At 39.4% G+C, this 16,863-nt stretch overlaps 2 protein-coding genes across 2 annotated transcripts; one reads left to right on the top strand and one right to left on the bottom strand.

Moving 5' to 3' along the window:
• Nucleotides 1-376: 376 nt before the first annotated feature.
• LOC145466582 (TNF receptor-associated factor 4-like) lies at nt 377-5,860 on the bottom strand. The gene is made up of 9 exons (XM_081450298.1): nt 5,521-5,860; nt 5,099-5,156; nt 4,169-4,273; nt 3,659-3,817; nt 3,012-3,089; nt 2,516-2,593; nt 1,810-2,144; nt 896-936; nt 377-778 (listed from the first exon to the last, which is right to left on the bottom strand). The coding sequence occupies exons 1-7, from the start codon at nt 5,778-5,780 to the stop codon at nt 1,890-1,892; spliced, it is 993 nt and encodes a 330-aa protein (XP_081306424.1). The 5' UTR covers nt 5,781-5,860; the 3' UTR covers nt 377-778; nt 896-936; nt 1,810-1,889.
• Nucleotides 5,861-5,969: 109 nt separating this feature from the next.
• LOC145466594 (uncharacterized) lies at nt 5,970-6,711 on the top strand. The gene is made up of 2 exons (XM_081450307.1): nt 5,970-6,066; nt 6,206-6,711. The coding sequence occupies exons 1-2, from the start codon at nt 5,978-5,980 to the stop codon at nt 6,465-6,467; spliced, it is 351 nt and encodes a 116-aa protein (XP_081306433.1). The 5' UTR covers nt 5,970-5,977; the 3' UTR covers nt 6,468-6,711.
• Nucleotides 6,712-16,863: the final 10,152 nt, after the last annotated feature.

Here is a 16,863-nt window from a genome sequence, read left to right on the forward strand (position 1 = left end):
CGCAAGTGCACGCAGGGCATGGCCAAACGGAGTCGCAAGTAGACCCAAATTTTCAACTTGCCTCTACTTTCGACTCCCGTTTGGCCAGGGCTTAATACAGGTGACAAATACAGCGTTTGCATGAGAGAAATATCGGGACTTTGAAAACTGGCCGCTTAATAGAGGGTGGCCGCCTTATACGAGCCCGTTATACAGGTTCGACTGTATATGACCACATAAAAGACCAATGCAAGCATTGACTGATTAAAGTTTTTGTGAGGTAACTGCTGATCCTTTTCATGTTTTTCAAAGATGTAAATAACGAGAAGAAAAAACCTTTATTTGTAAATGATCTCACATTTGAATCAAAAAAACTCTATTCTTTTTTGCGTGTAAATCAATGCTTTACCTCCCTTAAATGTGCGTGTACTATTTAATGAACTGCTGGGAGTAGAATAATTGGTTTAAATCCGGAAAAATAACTCTCTGTGTACAATGTAGCTGATAAATAATAATAATAATAATACACTTGTGACATCCTAAGATGTGCACATCTGACTAAATCGCTATTATATACAAATAAAGACCCAAAAAAATCAGAAAAAAAGATGCATCAAGGAAAGGAAGTTACCAGGCTACACCTATGTGAAAACCTCCTTTAAAAAGTACAATAAAATCGAATGTAAGTTAAGATCCTCAATTTATCATACAGTCCTCGTCTGACTACTGGCTCATGGATCGCAAAACGGGCAACTTCAATACCACGTGGTTGTTCCTGATCTCTGCTTTAAAGGTTTCTCTGTCGATCAACCAAACACATAACAAATGTAAGATTTATACTCTGCACTGCTGTAACAAGAAATTACCTAGCAGCACACAAAGACGCTGAAATAATGGACAAGAATCGACAACCAACCTTTCTGTCCACTTTGTCCCTAGCGACGCGACTTTGCTTTTCTGAAGTTTAAGATAAATAACTTGAATCAAGATGGGTTACACTTGAAAAGGCCGAATGCCCCTATTCAGATATTGTTATAGTTCATTGTAAAACAAAATGAGAAATAACGATCATCGGTTTCAAAAAGTAATACAGACGTATTAGACGGCTTATACAGGACGTTGGTTTCTGGCCACAGACAGACTTTTACGAATTTACTGGCATTGCGATTTGCGGAGCATTTTGAAACTATGCGTAGAGTAGATACACAAATACTGCGAAATGACACGGGTCTTCCATGTCCGGGCTTTCCTCTTTGCAAAGCGACGGGAAATGGGGATAAATTTACCTTGTTTCTTCTAAAACCGCAATGCTATACACTAAAATATCGTATAAGAGATTAGCGGTATCAAACGTTATTCTTCTCCAAAACCAATCTTGGATAACAACTGAAGTTTACTGAGTAAATGGAATACTTCGGTCCTACAGCAGCTTAAAGGGACAATGTCCCGGCTGATTATCGAAAGTGCCCTTCGCTCAGTTGAGTCAGTTCCATAATATTTTGCCAGAGGCTACAGCAAATGTTAAAACAATTGGACAAGAAGATTCTGAAGAGCGTAAAGGAACCAATACAGGATTACAAGGATGAAAGTGATTACAATTCATCAAATTTGATTTTATAACTGAAAGACAGGAAATCATGCAAGTTGCCTTCGTGGCTAGTAACATTTTGAATGTCTTCAGTGTGTACCATTTTGGTGTTTATTCTTTCTGCTGCAAGATAACAATAGAGGCTGACAGCAAGCTCCCGGCCATACTTATTAAAACACGATATATAGCTATAGACATAGCTATCGAAAAAATATTAACGTTGCAGAAATTCCTTTACACACCTGATTTTAAGCTCTCCCATTACGCCTTTTGACTTAGTCGTTGGGTGTAGCAGCTTTTCCTCCATACCTTCCAAGTTGAACTACATTGTAAATACAAGATGCTTCAGTTGACCTATCTGTACTTGGTCGTTGGAAGTTGTAGCCTTGACTTCTTCTAGCTGTTTTTGCAGCTCGATCATTTCTCCGCTCTTCTTCTCCAGTAATCCCTTCACGGATTCATTCTCGCTTTTCAGCTCGTTACATTGGTCTTTAGTCATTAAGAGCTCTGACCACGTCTTGCTCAGGTGCTCCTTACACGCGATCTCAAGATGGTTTTGTAGATTACTCCTTTTGTCCTATGCAAAAATATGTCAACAGTGAATATTGACAAAATATGCTTCGATTAACTATCACAAGAGCACAAAATAGTAATTACAATTTTCGTGTGACGCAGGTTTAAAAACTCAAACTTTTATTGGAAAAACAATCGAGTTTATAAGCGTAATTTTCCACCGTTAAACTGTGCAGTTTATGAATATTCTTTCAATATTAATACAGCTAAACAGCTAACACCAATTGCTGAGCTCTTTGAATATTTGAAGTACTTTCTACCTAGCACCATTCTAGATAGAAATAGCTGCAATTTCTATCTAGCACTCTGCTAGATTAAAATTGCTAGAGAAACTACCCTGGACCCTCCTGGTGCGAGAAACAACATGGAACTTACATGAAAGGTACATCCAGCTTCCTGGTACGGACAAACCACCATCGTCATCATACAGTCGTCCCTCAAATGGGACTCTACCTACAAAAAACAAACAAAAACAAAAAAACAGAAAGATGTGTTGTAAAACGTGGTGGTAATTTATCATTGCTTTTCTTTTACAACTCTGGAAATTGTTTAAGGCTAAGTGTATGCAATTTGTTAGTAATCATCTCGTCATCTACACAAGCGTAGTTCCCGTTAAGTTGCCAACACATCTTTCGTGATTTACTGTTTAAAAGTAGATTAAAAGTGACCTAATTCACTCCATTGACCAACCGATTTCTAAATTCGATTATTTCTCACTCGCTATTCTACATGTGATCTGTATCAGTCCGAAAGAATACACTACACTAGAAATACATTAGCTTATATTAACCCTTCAAAAAATAAATGTAATACCCTGGCCATTCATTTAAGTTCATATGTATCATTATTGGATGAAGTGATGTTTGTTTACCTCCTCCCGGGGAATCTGCAATCCACATTCTTGAGTACATTCCAGAGGAAAACGTGCGCACTCGTTATCTTCAGGAAACTGTTAACATAGGCGAGCACTAAATGTGAGAAACAGTTAAACCAACCACAAATAGCCACCCACAAAGAAGCTAAAACTTTCATCGCAATTTCAATTATAATTGGACACAGAAAGGGCTCTTTTATCTCATGGTCAATAGCCTTTTTTACACTTAACTTTTCTCCTCTGCATTACGAAGTTATCCAACGTGAATGAGACGCGATTTTGGGCAGAGTTTCTACCAAAATTGCTGTCGAAAAGCTTAAGGGCTATTCCATGCCCAAAATGACAACAAAACTGGCCCAGAATAACTTTTACTCCAGTTGGATCGAGAAATCGACCTGTCTTCTGGTTTTTTTTTTTCCCAATTATAATACCCAAATGCTGTCCCTAATCGTGGAAATGCATCACCTAGACTCCGCAAATGCTTCTACTTCTGCTTCTTTCTTACAAGCCAACATCTGTAAACCTCTTGCATTATCTTAGGAGCAAATCATTTGATTCTGGTATATGCACGCATGCCCGGATCTAACAGCGACCGATCGTGTGTGAGATTCGCTAGTAAGTTTATAAAGGTGAAGCAGTTTTACCTCTGTGAACGAGAAGGCAAACTCTTCTTTACAGTATTCACATTGCACGATCCTGTTTGGGCACTTTGATGTGGTGTGTTCGTGCAGGAGTCTTCTCTGCATCTCTCCTTTACAGTCATCACAAGTTACCTCTTCATATTGACAGGTAACGAAGTGCTCCTGCAAAAGGAAAAAAAAAGAGCACTTTCGTGTCTTACGGTCACAGTGTCAGAAGCTGTCTGTTTCCATTTGGTATTCTTATACGCGAGACGGTTTTGTTAAAGAAGGAAAATCAAAGATGCCTTTCTAACGGTTCCTGTAATTGGCAAAGAAATCTGCTAGTAGAAACTAGTCAGTTGTTGTTGATGTCATTGCGGGTTAGTGTGGTTTTTGTTTATTGCCTTCGAATCATCGCAGCACATAGCTAAAAGACATTGTTCGAAAATCAGTCTGCATTACACCTGAGAAATAATCAAAACTTCGTCTGATCTAAAACTGAGCTAATTATATAGATGCAGTAAGCTACGGAACCTCATAATGACGTAGTGGTCCAGTCCAGTCACATCCTCTTTCATTCTTCTTGCATTTGACGCGAAGAGAAAGTATCTCCCTCTCCCAGGCCACATCACGAAAGAACTGAAATTACAGAAATTTAAGTAAGATTGAATGTCTAACTGAACAGTCCATTGTTAGACAACGAGTAGTCTTTCTTTCGCTTAGTTCGTCGTGCGTGACGCGAAAGAAAACTGGTAGAAAAATATGGCCGCGCGAAATGCGCTCCTCGCCCCCAGGATTTCGCGCAGCCACTTTCTCGCGGTTTTCTTTCGCGTCACGCACGACGGACAAAGCGAAAGAGGGACTACTCGTAGTCTAGTCTACTGTGTATTCATTATTGATCAACTATCAATGCAATGCCCTAAAAACAGATTGATATGAATTGGTTGAGTTGATCAAACATGCAAAATTAAATTGCGATCTGATTGAGCAGAGCGGAAAGTTTAGCGATAAAATTTTTCCTTGAATGTAAGATGACACAACATCTGTTTTCGTATTTTTGCTCTTGTCTTTCGTTGCTTTCACTGACCCAACAAAACAGCACTGAATTTGCGGGCCGTGATCATGATAGTGATCATGTGCAACCGTCATGAATCCGTGACACAAAATAAGTTCTCCGTTTTAAACGCTATGCTTTGCGATCGATTATTTAGGGTTAATTCTTTGCATCTCGAAGACTGATGAAGTAAATTTTAATTCTAAGACGACGTCGGAAATACCTATTTCGAACAAACGGTTGGGTACACGGCCATAGTGATTGTTTACTTATTAACTTAGTATGCATTAATTAAGTTCATAGCTATTTTCGTTCTGCTTCCGCGTTCTCTGCTTTCGCGTTCTGTCACAAAAAGTGCCTATTTGGAATATTACTCAGTGTTTATAATTTGCAATTTTCACTATACTCACCCCTTCATTTTCAGGAATACGACATCTATCTTGTGGGCAAACTGGAACTTCACCTTCCCTGAAGGATTGTGAATTTAAAATTAGCCAGCAACTAATAAATTTAGCATCCACATATGTGTCAAACTGTGAGGACTCGATTTTCAACACGAGAACTTATACCAGTTGGACAAATCAGTTTTCTTCCCATTTGCTCGCAGAGAATAAAACCTGAACACTAAATAAGCTGTAGAATGCACCCTGGACTCAAGAGCTAGATTAAAGGGAATACAATTAGTTTACTATTATTTGCCCTTTCCAATTTCCTTTCACTACACTCATTTTTCAACAATACGGTGTTTACATCGTCAAGCGACGGGAGGAATGCAAAATAGGAAATACAAGTGCTCAATGGTATCAAATCAACAGTGCATACTATACAGTACCTGAGTGCTTTTAACAAGCAGCTTTCGCAGAATCGATGACCACACACAGTCTGTACGGGGCACCGCATGGCAAAAAGGCATATGGGACAGGAATGGCCCGGAGGCAGCTCATCTACAAACGGAAAATTATGGCCACCAATTCTGGATTCATCTTCGAATTCTCCCTCCATAGTCAGTGCTAAAAGAGATAAGGACGGAAGTAGAAAGTGAAAGTGCTTGTTAAAGATGTGTTTGAGGCAAGGCTGGTCCAATGATTTCATAGAGGCGTGTTTGAACAGGCTAAAGAAATGTTAGATTAGTGCATATTGTTGCCTTGACTGGAGGTACATGGTACATGTATTTGTAACAATAAGGCAACACTAGAGCCTGAGGGTACTTTTACATTCCTCGTGTTAATTAGGTCTATCATTGGCTTGAAATAATATAATTGCAGTGTGAAAGTGACAACGAAGAAAGGATGAAGAGGCTAGAGAGGCAGAAAACAGAACAGGGAAAGAAGAAGCGTGTGCAACGGAAAATAAACAGGACAGAGGAACAGACACTGAGGTAAGTAGATTGCGGTCTTTTCCTGATTTCCATGCCCATGTTATACTGAAAAAGAGTCACTAGCATCAACATTATCAGCCACTTTCATAGGAAATTCTATTTGTGAAGCATGCTAATTTTTTTTTTTTTCACTTAACAGGAAGAGGTTTGTGAAAACCTGCCAGGTCAGGCATTCATACGGTGATCATGAAGATGACCTTGTCAATGAAGAAGAGGCAATCCTGATTACCCAGACTGCCATTGCTGATGGGACAGCTCAACCACCACCAGTCCTGGAGGAAGTTGCTGCACCCGAAGGAGCTGAAGTGGAAGTGGGTGGAAAACCATGCAAGTGGTGTGGAAGTAGAACCCACTCGAGGAGAAGCCACAAAGACTGTCCAGCTAATAAAAATAAAAACTAAATTTTAAGAAACCTTAGGTTGTTTACTTGGGGTCACGAAGAAATTGCGTGATTATCAATGATATTACCCTCCTGGTACCTAGTAAGGAAAGCTTCATGTAATGTGTCATGTATGACAAGCCTTAGTGAAACTTTATGTCATATGAATAATAATTTGCCGGGTACAAAGCACTTACCAGAACATTTTAGCATTTTCTCGCACAAATACAGCTTTGCGTTATATTTTAGTACAAAATTTGAGTTGCTAGTGGATCCTAGTACATAATAATCAGTACCACTAAAAAGAAATTAAAGAGTAGTAGATTCTATTATCTTAATTTTGAATTTTTCTATTCATCGGAAAATTTTGTAGAGCAGTTTTCATGTGACTGCAGAAAGTATTTTTGCAATTTCTTTGAACTCGAAAATGTTTAGGCCTCTTTGAATGGCTAGAAAGCCTTGCATTAATCAGCTGATCAAATTAAAAATAAAGTCCAATCATGGGTTCCATTTATTACTCAATGTTGATTACTTGTATTAACTTCCTTTTTGTGAGGATGATTATATTTTTATAGGTTGGATGACAGGTTGAGTTTTACAGAGAATTAAATTTTTCAAAGAGTAGGCCAGAAAATTGGATGTGCAGGTTTTTACCTAGTGATACTTTGAATATGTAGCTTGCCATGTAAGTCCTCAAATTTTTCATCTTCATTTTCCACCTTTTTCTTGGGGGTGAGGTTTAGGGTATCAAAATGAAGCATAGGTACCTACGGAAGATTTTGCATGGGTGGGTGTGATTATTCTTAGGGGCTTGGGGGTATGGTCCCCTGGGTCCCTGGAAAGTTTGAAAAATCAAGCTTTTGAGTACTCATTACCTACATTCTCCATGTATTATATCCCCACTCCTTGGTTATGAGAATTTTTCTGGCTCATGGGAGTGCAATACATCCATCAAAAGTGTTGCCTATGGTACTGGAGCATGTGACTAGTAAACATGGCATTAAATTGAAAGAAACACCGGCGCTCCAATTTGCTCCTAAGGAATTGATGCTGTCTATATGGGTGAATGGAATTATTTGTGCATGATTTTAAACATAGTCATTTTGTTCCACATCATTTTATTACAAATAAAAGAATTCTTCGAAATTACAATCAACAAAATTCTTCTCTTGGGCTAGTCCTATGCACCTAGGCATCTCCGGGCCATCTTGCATCCCGCAAGTCTATTAAAGTCACCCTATAAACCTAAAGGCAAGATAAAAGCAAAGAAATTACATTTTGCTCAAAAGGAACCATTAATTTAAGAAAAATTGGTGTGGATATAACAAGACAAAAAAAAAAAAAAAAAAAACTCACCGCTGACGTCTCGGGATTTGGGTAATCCCGCAGTGATGCATTCAGGATGGTCCGGATTGCCTCTTTTAGGCAATCCGGATACACGTAAGTCGGGAGGGCTTTCCCCCGAAACCGGCCTTCGCCAATTTTGTTTCCAAACTGTAGAGGAAAAAAAAAACCTTTTCACAAACATGTTTTGTGAACCAAAATGATGGGAAAAATGAAACGGTTTTCAAGTAAACTATAGGCTACTCAGATACCCGGTCAGCAAAATAGAATGACACAAGTCAACATAAAAGTCGATATAAAACCGCGTACAAACACTAAGAAACGGGGCAAGCGCAAACAACGAAGAAAAATCTATACATTTTTACGTTTCTCAGTGTTTAGCGATTATATTTGTCCGTCGCCAGTGAAAACTTGGCTCCATCAAGACCATAAACCACACACAAAACTGCCACGTGGAAGATTGACATCATACATTACCTTCACGTACGCACCAAACAAAGGCAGAAATGGCAATAAAAAGGTAAGCACGGCATCAAAGGTCCTCGTGGAGATCATAGGGCAAAAGTCACTAAGGTACTTACCCACAATATGCTGAATACTCGGCGAAAAAAACGCCTTCTTGCCTGCTCCGCGGTCTCTTCCAGTCTCTGGCGAAAACCGCGAAACAACCTCACCAGGCCAGGAGGAGTTCCCTGAAATCTGGACGACAAAAAAGCCATTGTAAATCTCTTAACAGGTACAGAAAAGCAACAAAATCCAGTACACGAAGCGATTTATTAACCCGTTCTCTCTGAAAGTACGGTCGAGCGCATTTACTGCTTCCTCGGCTGCCATCACGATCAAAGAGGGTGTCACATTTCGAATTACCAGGTTTTATTGCGTTGAGCTGTCAACAAGACCATCCTTTGGGAGATCCACAGCAGGACATTTTTTCGTATTTTTACTGCGAAAACCTACATAGAAACGAAACTTCGCATGCCAATATCTCAGACGGGTTTGGTTTTTCCGACCTAAAACTTAGCATACGTTTGTGTTTTAAAATTATCTTCCAGCGGACAAAAAATTTTGGCAAAACAAAAATGTCACTTTAGCCTCCAGGAATACCTTAATAGCTTTACGTAATCCTTTAGAATTGTGCTTTCGGCTTAAATAGTCGTGCCTTGTAAAATATTCTTTGGTTACTTTCTGGCTCCATTCCGGTTACATACTGGTTGCATTCCGGTTATGTTCCGGTTGCATTCTGGTTGTGTTCTTGGAATAAAACGATATCGTTGGACCTAAGTTCTGAGTGCTGTTGACGTCTCTGAAGATAATTCCCTGTAACAGATTCGGTACTGATCCCCGCAGCAAGAGAGTTTCCCTAGGTTTTTGCAGAAGTGCTTTCCCAGGCCAAAAACCTATTATCACAACATCAATAGCTCTCCCGCTCTTCATGTAAACTTTCGTCCGAAAATTAGTAAACTTTCATCCGAAAATAAGCGTGTTGACCCGATTAGCTGCCCCCGGGTGTCCGAGGATGCAAAATGCATAACAACAACATCTAAAAAACGAAACTAGACCTTAATTCGCATGATTTATGCTCTAGGCTATACTGATTTTGCTGAACAGTGTAAATCAACTTAGTCATCTTCGCCATACTGCGTTAAGCAGCTTAATAAAAGTTAAATGTGTCGTAGCTGCTTGTGTCAATCAGTTCTTCAAGCGTGAACTCGTGGTGCAAATATAAACTTTGCAGATGTATCAAACGTAACTTGATTGGCTACCGCAAACCGTTAATTTTATATTTTGAGTGTGCCGGCGTTAGACGAACTTTATGACCTAAAGAATGGAGTTTGGTTTTACAAACACATTTCAGCGCGATGAGTTCAAGTTGTTTCAACGACAACAGGGTTTATAAAAAAAAACTCTTACTTCCACGACGAATGCTCGCATTACTCACCAAGATCAATTTGTAAAGTAAACTCGGCGTGCAGTGACAAACACGTATAGGTAACCGGATTACAAACCCTTCAGTGTTAAGATATGATAACTGAAGTCATATTTTGGTGCAACTTATATGTTTAAGATTAGCATGCAACCGAGAGTAAGTGAAATGCATATATAAAGCTTAAAACATCCAGTTTCAGTCAGCTTAATCGAGGCGAATGCATTTCCATAATCTTTGGGAACTATCAGACCAAAACGTTACTAGCCTCATCCAGGCATTTAGTTCCTTGGGGCGCAGTGCGAAGAACGGCGAGCGAAAAAATGGGCGGAGAAGCGCGATAAGAGAAAACGAAAGAACGCTTTTTCTCGCCGCGCTTCTTCCCTATTTCCCTATAGTAGTAGTATTTCCCTATTTCACGCTGCGCCCCAACAAAGTGAACGCCTGGAAGAGGCTAAAACTTAAAAAGAAAAAGAAAAAGTGCTTTCAACTATTTAAAATCATACTCTAGATGAGTAGATTGGTGCTGATTTCCAGGTGGAGCTGACGTGGATACGCTGGGAAATGAACCTAGGGACTATATTTCAGGCACTACATTTGAGCCACTGAAACTGAAGAAATAGGTGAGTCAAAAACGGGTCGAGTCGTTTTGCTTTAGCAGACTTGATAAGTCTGAATATCCTTCGTTAGGTCAAGATGTTGTTCTTAGCTTTTGTCGGTTCTGTTCGACCTCTTTACATAAACAAAAGAATTAGCATTTTTAACGGTAGAAACGCCATATCACCGAACCCGTCATTGGATTAATCATCAAAAGATGCATCAAAAATATCACGTTTATACGGTTCAAGTGGTCCGTTTGGGATTGTTGCCGGAATGTGCGGAATGTATTTCAAGCATTCTGCTCAAGAAAGCATAATACTTAAAAATCAGGAAATGTAACGTCACTTTCTCTTTAGCCTGCGTAGCAGGCGTTAAACGGGGAGGAGGGAGGTAAATAAATGCGCGGATGGAAGGAGGGGGGCTGGGAGAAAGGAAGAACGCCTGCTATAAGAACCCCCTTTTGTTCGCTGGCAGGAGCCATAATCGGGGACGGAGACCGTAAGTCTCGGGATTCGCGCGCACCTATGATATGGGACAATTTTCCTATTTTTAGAACAAATTGCACCATCCTGACGTCATATATCCACGCGGATTCACGCACATGTCAGGCGCTCTCGCGTGGATGCTGTCACGTTGCGTGATCAAATGGTGAGAGTTAGAGATTCTCTTGCGTATTTTTCACAGCGATGGCAGGGAATAAGGCAGGGAATACGAACCAGGGCGCTTATATGTAGTTTAATGCTCTGAGCTAACGGAAAAGGTGGGTTTTTCAGGGTCGAAAACAAGACTTCAATCTCGCGCTGGGAATGAATAATAAGATCTGCTCTCGCTAGTTGTAAGCTCACGCGTATGCTTAAGAATATAGCAAGAAAACTCTCTACTCTGGTATCGAGTTAATTTGTGAGTTTCTCAGACATGTTTAATCATAACCAAAACCTATTTTGATGGTTTCTTATTGTCTCTGCTTGTTTGGTGAGTTTGCAAAGGTTTTTGAAAGGAAAGTCTGACGCGTACAATTAGCTCATTTGCATAGTGCAGCTCGTGCACTTTCAAGTCCGAGTCGGTGTTTTCAATTGTCAACAAATCTTGACAAAGATTTCTTTCGTTATCTTTTGTGTTGAGATGCTGCAACAAATTTCACGAATGTAAAAAAGGCTACTAACATCATGTGTGTTTCTTCAACATAAGCATAGTGAAGTTTTACACTGCGAAAATGAAAATAGACAAGGAGTTTTTATAACTCGATCAACAAAATCGAAATCGTTATTCCAAGTTGATTAAAGAAAGCGTCATCGTAACTTTGCTGATTGTTTCTGCTTTATTCACATATTTTCAGCTTAGCTTTTAATATGTTCTCAAACATTTATCAATCTTAAACATATTTAAAAACTATAGAGCTATTGTTTGAGTTCGATGTACGCTTTCACACGAAAGTGCGGCGGAAGTACAATTTGTCATGTTTACTGACTGTACAAAACACGCATCGGCGGGCGCTCTCATTCATCGACAACACAGAATTTACTGGATTTTTACACAAATAAAACTGAGCAGTATCTACGGACGTAAAGTTATTAAGCCTCGATGAAACATCAAGCGTTGCTTACAATTCAAGCGAAACTCAAACTAGCAATTATTTTGTTTTACTTTTCGGGCGCGATAGACTGACAAGCGTGTGGCAAGAGGAGCTATGAAACTTTGAAGTCCTGAAGCTCTGCTATATCTAAATATATCCAGCTAGTTTTTTGCTGTGTAATGGAAAAGCTGTTAATTTTCAACATATGTGAAATTTAAAGTGGAGTAATGTACAGCTCATGTAAAAGAAGCATCAGTCGGAACACAACTTGGTCAGCGATATATATAAGCTTACAGCGGAACATACCTAAATTCGACACTGTCTTACTTCACTCAAACTGGAGCAGCTTACGACGAAAATACTTAAGCAAAACTCCAACAGACGTAAACGCGTTGAGTTGTGGGGCAAAAACATGAAACATTTCGGGAATTTCGGACGCCATTTCACCCGCGCGACATCCGCAAAAATCCTCGCAGCATGCACGCGCGTGTGGCGCAGGTGATGGCGCAATTTGTTCTAAAAATAGCATTATTGTCCCATATCATGGGGACAACCCCAATACTTGAAATGGCGCGCGCTTACGGTCTCCGTCCCCGATTATGGCTCCTGTCGCTGGCTAATGCTCACTGAGTAACTTATTAATTGTTTAATCGTTGCACAATGTCACCAAAAGCAACCAACAATAGTCGCGGACCAGAAGATGTATTAGCAAGGGCTTTGAGAGATTTAAATATAACTGGGGTGAGCAAATTTCCTTTTTAAAAAACCCGGGAAAGGAGCGGTCGTGGCAGCTTCTTTAGCTGGAAGAGCTGTTTACGACAGTTTTGCCTGCTGGATACGGGAAAAGTCTGATTTATCAAATGTTTGTTCTTGCCAGGATCTTTGAATCGAACGTCGATTCTCGTTGTTTCCCTTTTCAGAAGTATCTTTGAAAGACAAGCTGCGGGAAATAGTGGAATCACTGGGCTATCCTTCTGTCGATCGCTCCATTGCCGATGCGAATTTAAAATTCTGACTGTCTTCCACCGCCTCACAGTTCGTAGCTGAAATAGTTATGGCATTGCTTGCTTTACAGCCATCTTTACTGAGAACACAGCGTAATTTTGCAGCGTTCCTGAAACTTCTACAAATACGTTTAGACAACGTTTGCATTAAATTGAAGCGAACCTAATAGGAAAATAAAAGTCGACTAAGACAGTCTCTGGACTTCGTAAATAAAATTTCGAAAGACGCTCTCCGCTTAATTTTTGCACCAGACTCAATACCACAGAACCTCCAGAAATTATGGCAACTGTTTGTTTCTTTTTACTCGCTGTTTTCTGACTCTTCGTGGTGGCAGAGGAGTCAGGACATTTCCATGAGAAAATAACTTCATGGTTGTTATGTTGTTATGTTGAGATATTCCCACTGGGAAATTATTTAAATTGACTATTGTACTGCTAGTCGCAACAATCGCCAAGGTTCCAAATATTTCACAGTTTATTCAGTCATCTTGTTTACAGGAAAGTATTCGAAATCTATTAACGGATTAGAATTATAGTTAACAAATGCCGGGATTAATATACATTTATTAGCACAGAACAATATTAATATACCCACTGGTGTCTCTCAAATCTGTGACTAGTAGTATTGGCTTCAACGATCTTGTCAATTAATTACGTATGGCATTGTTACGTCATGTCGCATAAAAACGTCACGCATTAATTTCGTGTTAGAACGAAACAACCATTAAATTACTAAATTTCTGCAGGAAAGTCAGTTATGCTGACAAGCGCATTAGTTTCCGATTGGTAAACCTGTTGACAGTAACTAACAGTTGGTGACATCGGATTACATGGAAATTGGTGGACGTAATGCGAAAAGCCCGGTTCCTATGACAGGCGTTCCTTCCCCTTCTTCCCGTTTTTTGAGTCCCTACACCTTCCCCGTTTTACGCTTGCAACACAGGCTACTTTCTCTTCGCAACGCGGACTTGGCAAAACTGTGCTGGAAGGAAACAGTTGTCAGCCTAGGCCTGGTAACAACTATTATTTACGAAATACACTTAAGAGTCCCTGTCCATAAAGACGGGAAATAACTCGGCAAGGGTCGAAAATTCGATTTCGCTCATATTTTCATGGTAGATAGGCTACGGCATGACAAAAACTACTGGATAGTTTTTTTTTGATAAAATATCCTTTTATTTCAACGAAATAGACAAATTACCAAATTCCGTTAAAATCGTCATTTGACGCACCATTTATTAAGCAAGTTTGAGAGTCTCGCAAGCAAAACCACATCATTCTTCCGTCTTTAAACACTCAAATATTTTTGTGCAATGTTTAAATGTGTACTGGGTTGATTTTAGGGAATGTTGCGTTGTCCTTTTGGTTGCAAAATAATTAAATTTCGAAGACATGTATTTCATTCACTTAAAAGTACTTCGTGAATATAATTAATTTTCACCATGTGCGAAACCTTCAAATGGATTAAGCTTCTGGTGGTTGAATCGCAGAACGATGGTCTACAGATTCCTGTAAAAATTTCTTTGGGCAAATGATTGTGAGCGACGCGAGAGCTTTTCAAAGTACGTTAAAAATGCAAATATTTGACCATCCGTCGTCAAATTTCAATTTACGGCTTAGACGTATATCTTAGCATGCGCCACATGACTTGACCTATAATAAGTTGAAATAGACACAGAGCTGATAATCTCGAAATGTTCTAACCTCATTTGTTGTAAAAGGCAGGTCCAAAGCCGATTTGACGCGTTTCTCTCACCATTCGCCGCACATAAAGCAGAAGTTTGCTTTTGTTTACACAAGGTTAACGTCCGATGTACATCGTCAACTGTCAACTTATTTAATGGTCAAATACCATGAATCTGTGACCCTCTTTCGACACATATGATCACCACTGCATCTAAGTCAAAAACGGCTAAGTCATTTGTAGATAGTAGCTTGCTTTGCACTACACCAAAATATTACGTTTAATCATGATGGTTTGATGGCTTGAATCCTTGCTTTGCAGGGGTTCCTTGCACGTCACGCAATGCTGTCATCCCATTTTAGGGGGTAGGGGTAGGACAATTTCTATCCTAATACGTAAGGCTCCCTAAGGCTTGGAACCACTGGGAGCACACAGTCGCGTTGAGTAGGAAGAGATTAAATTAAGAAATGAAAAGAATGAATAGTTTACCATTACCCATGTTGTTATCTTTTCCTCGACCACCGCTACCTACATGCCCTGCGTAATACTGTAACGCTAAACTCATACCTAGGTCTTTTCGCGCTCTGCTATTATTTTTGGTTTACATGTAATACAGTGGGCTACCCTCGGGGAAATGGGTGGTGACCGCTTAATGGGGCTAGCCGCTTAAATAGAGGTTGGTGTACCTTGAATATTTAATTTTTCACTATCGGGTTATAAATTTCTTGGTGAACATGGAGTCAATTCAAGACAATCATGATAGACGTGTTTGAATTACCACTCGTCATGCACCTTCAATTTTAGACTCCTATCTGCCATCGCCCTGTCCAAAAAGAAAGTTTTTAAATTTTGGGTAGCCTCTTAATTGCCGGTTTTCACATGACGTCACTAAAATTCAAACTACAAAACTATTGATCTTCCTGAGATTTTACTTTAATGATGTATAAGAGCAGCTGAAAACTAATAATCATAGACAGTTTTGCTCCGAATGGGTTCTTGGTTTTGTGATAGACTGCGCTTGAATTTCTAAGCTTTTGCGTGACGCGGCATTTACATGACGCGAAGAGAGCTGTCAAGTTGGTTAAAAAAGGGACTTATTGCGGAGAATTTGGGCTATCTGAACAACTCTTGTATTAGAAAAAGTATTAGTTTAATGTTTTTGAGTTCCTCGAGTGATAAATGCACGCTTTTGTAGTAAAACTCAGTGACAGATGTTTCTGTTGGTTTCCGGCCGCCATGTTGGTGCCCATCCGGATGGGCACCAACATGGCGTCTCCATACAAATCTCTGTAAATTTAGGTAAAAAGTTTTTCCGCATATCTTGCATAAGAAAAATTGTTGTGACCCGAATCTTGGCGAGAGTCTTGGCATATTTACCGTCTTTCTTTTCTCAGATTCTGGACTTTATCTGTTCAACGGTTTTGAATTTTATTTTAATCTATTTTTTATGGCGTGACACTGAAAACCACCAATAGGGGTAAAGACAATAATGAAACCCTTATCGGAACGACCAAATGGTGGCCGCGGAGGTAACTGGTCAATAGGTGTTTTATTTACAATATTTTACTGACAATTATTTTGGACTGTATTGACAACAGTCCACTATTTTCTGTTACAAACATACCAATGCCTTACCACTAAGCAAACAAAATATGCCAAATAAAACGGCATGGCCAGGGCTATTTACTCCGTAATTACTAATTAAATTTAGTCTGTTTTTCTCACGAATTAGGCACGTTGTGATTTCCTATTTTCATTTCAGCTAGTTCTTGCTTCATTGATCTTTAATTTGTTTATGGCGATTTTTTTAAAATTCTAGTGAGTACAGGCGCTAGCTTTATCAGCTGTTGTCTGAAACATCAGAACGTACAACGTACAACCGTGATTAGGACGGAGGCCACGTACAACAAATAAGGTTAGAACATTTCGAAATTATCAGCTCTTTGTCTATTTCATCTTATTAAAAGGTCAAGTCATGTGGCGCATGCTAAAATATACATCTAAGCCGTAAATTGAAATTTGACGACGGATGGTCAAATATTTGCATTCTTAACGTACTTTGAAAAGCTCTCGCGTCGCTCACAATCATTTGCCCAAAGAAACTTTTACAGGAATCTGTAGACCATGCTTCTGCAATTCAACCACCAGAAGCTTAGTCCGTTTGAAGGTTTCGCACATGGTGAAAATTAATTATATTCACGAAGTACTTTTAAGTCAATGAAATACATGTCTTCGAAATTTAATTATTTTGCACCCAAAAAGACAACGCAACATTCCCTAAAATCAACC

The sequence above is a fragment of the Orbicella franksi genome, chromosome 13 (genome assembly GCF_964199315.1).
Source record: "Orbicella franksi chromosome 13, jaOrbFran1.1, whole genome shotgun sequence".
NCBI lineage: Eukaryota > Metazoa > Cnidaria > Anthozoa > Scleractinia > Merulinidae > Orbicella > Orbicella franksi.

Bases quoted from the DNA above. Each gene is read 5' to 3' on its own strand.
- LOC145466582 (XM_081450298.1), bottom strand. From the start codon at position 5,780: ATGAAATCATTGGACCAGCCTTGCCTCAAACACATCTTTAACAAGCAC. The intron at 5,157-5,520 runs GTACTGTATAGT...ACAATCCTTCAG, and splicing joins TGCTTGTTAAAAGCACTCAG to GGAAGGTGAAGTTCCAGTTT. The intron at 2,594-3,011 runs GTAAACAAACAT...TGTTTTTTGTAG, and splicing joins TGCAGATTCCCCGGGAGGAG to GTAGAGTCCCATTTGAGGGA.
- LOC145466594 (XM_081450307.1), top strand. From the start codon at position 5,978: ATGAAGAGGCTAGAGAGGCAGAAAACAGAACAGGGAAAGAAGAAGCGT. The intron at 6,067-6,205 runs GTAAGTAGATTG...TTCACTTAACAG, and splicing joins ACAGAGGAACAGACACTGAG to GAAGAGGTTTGTGAAAACCT.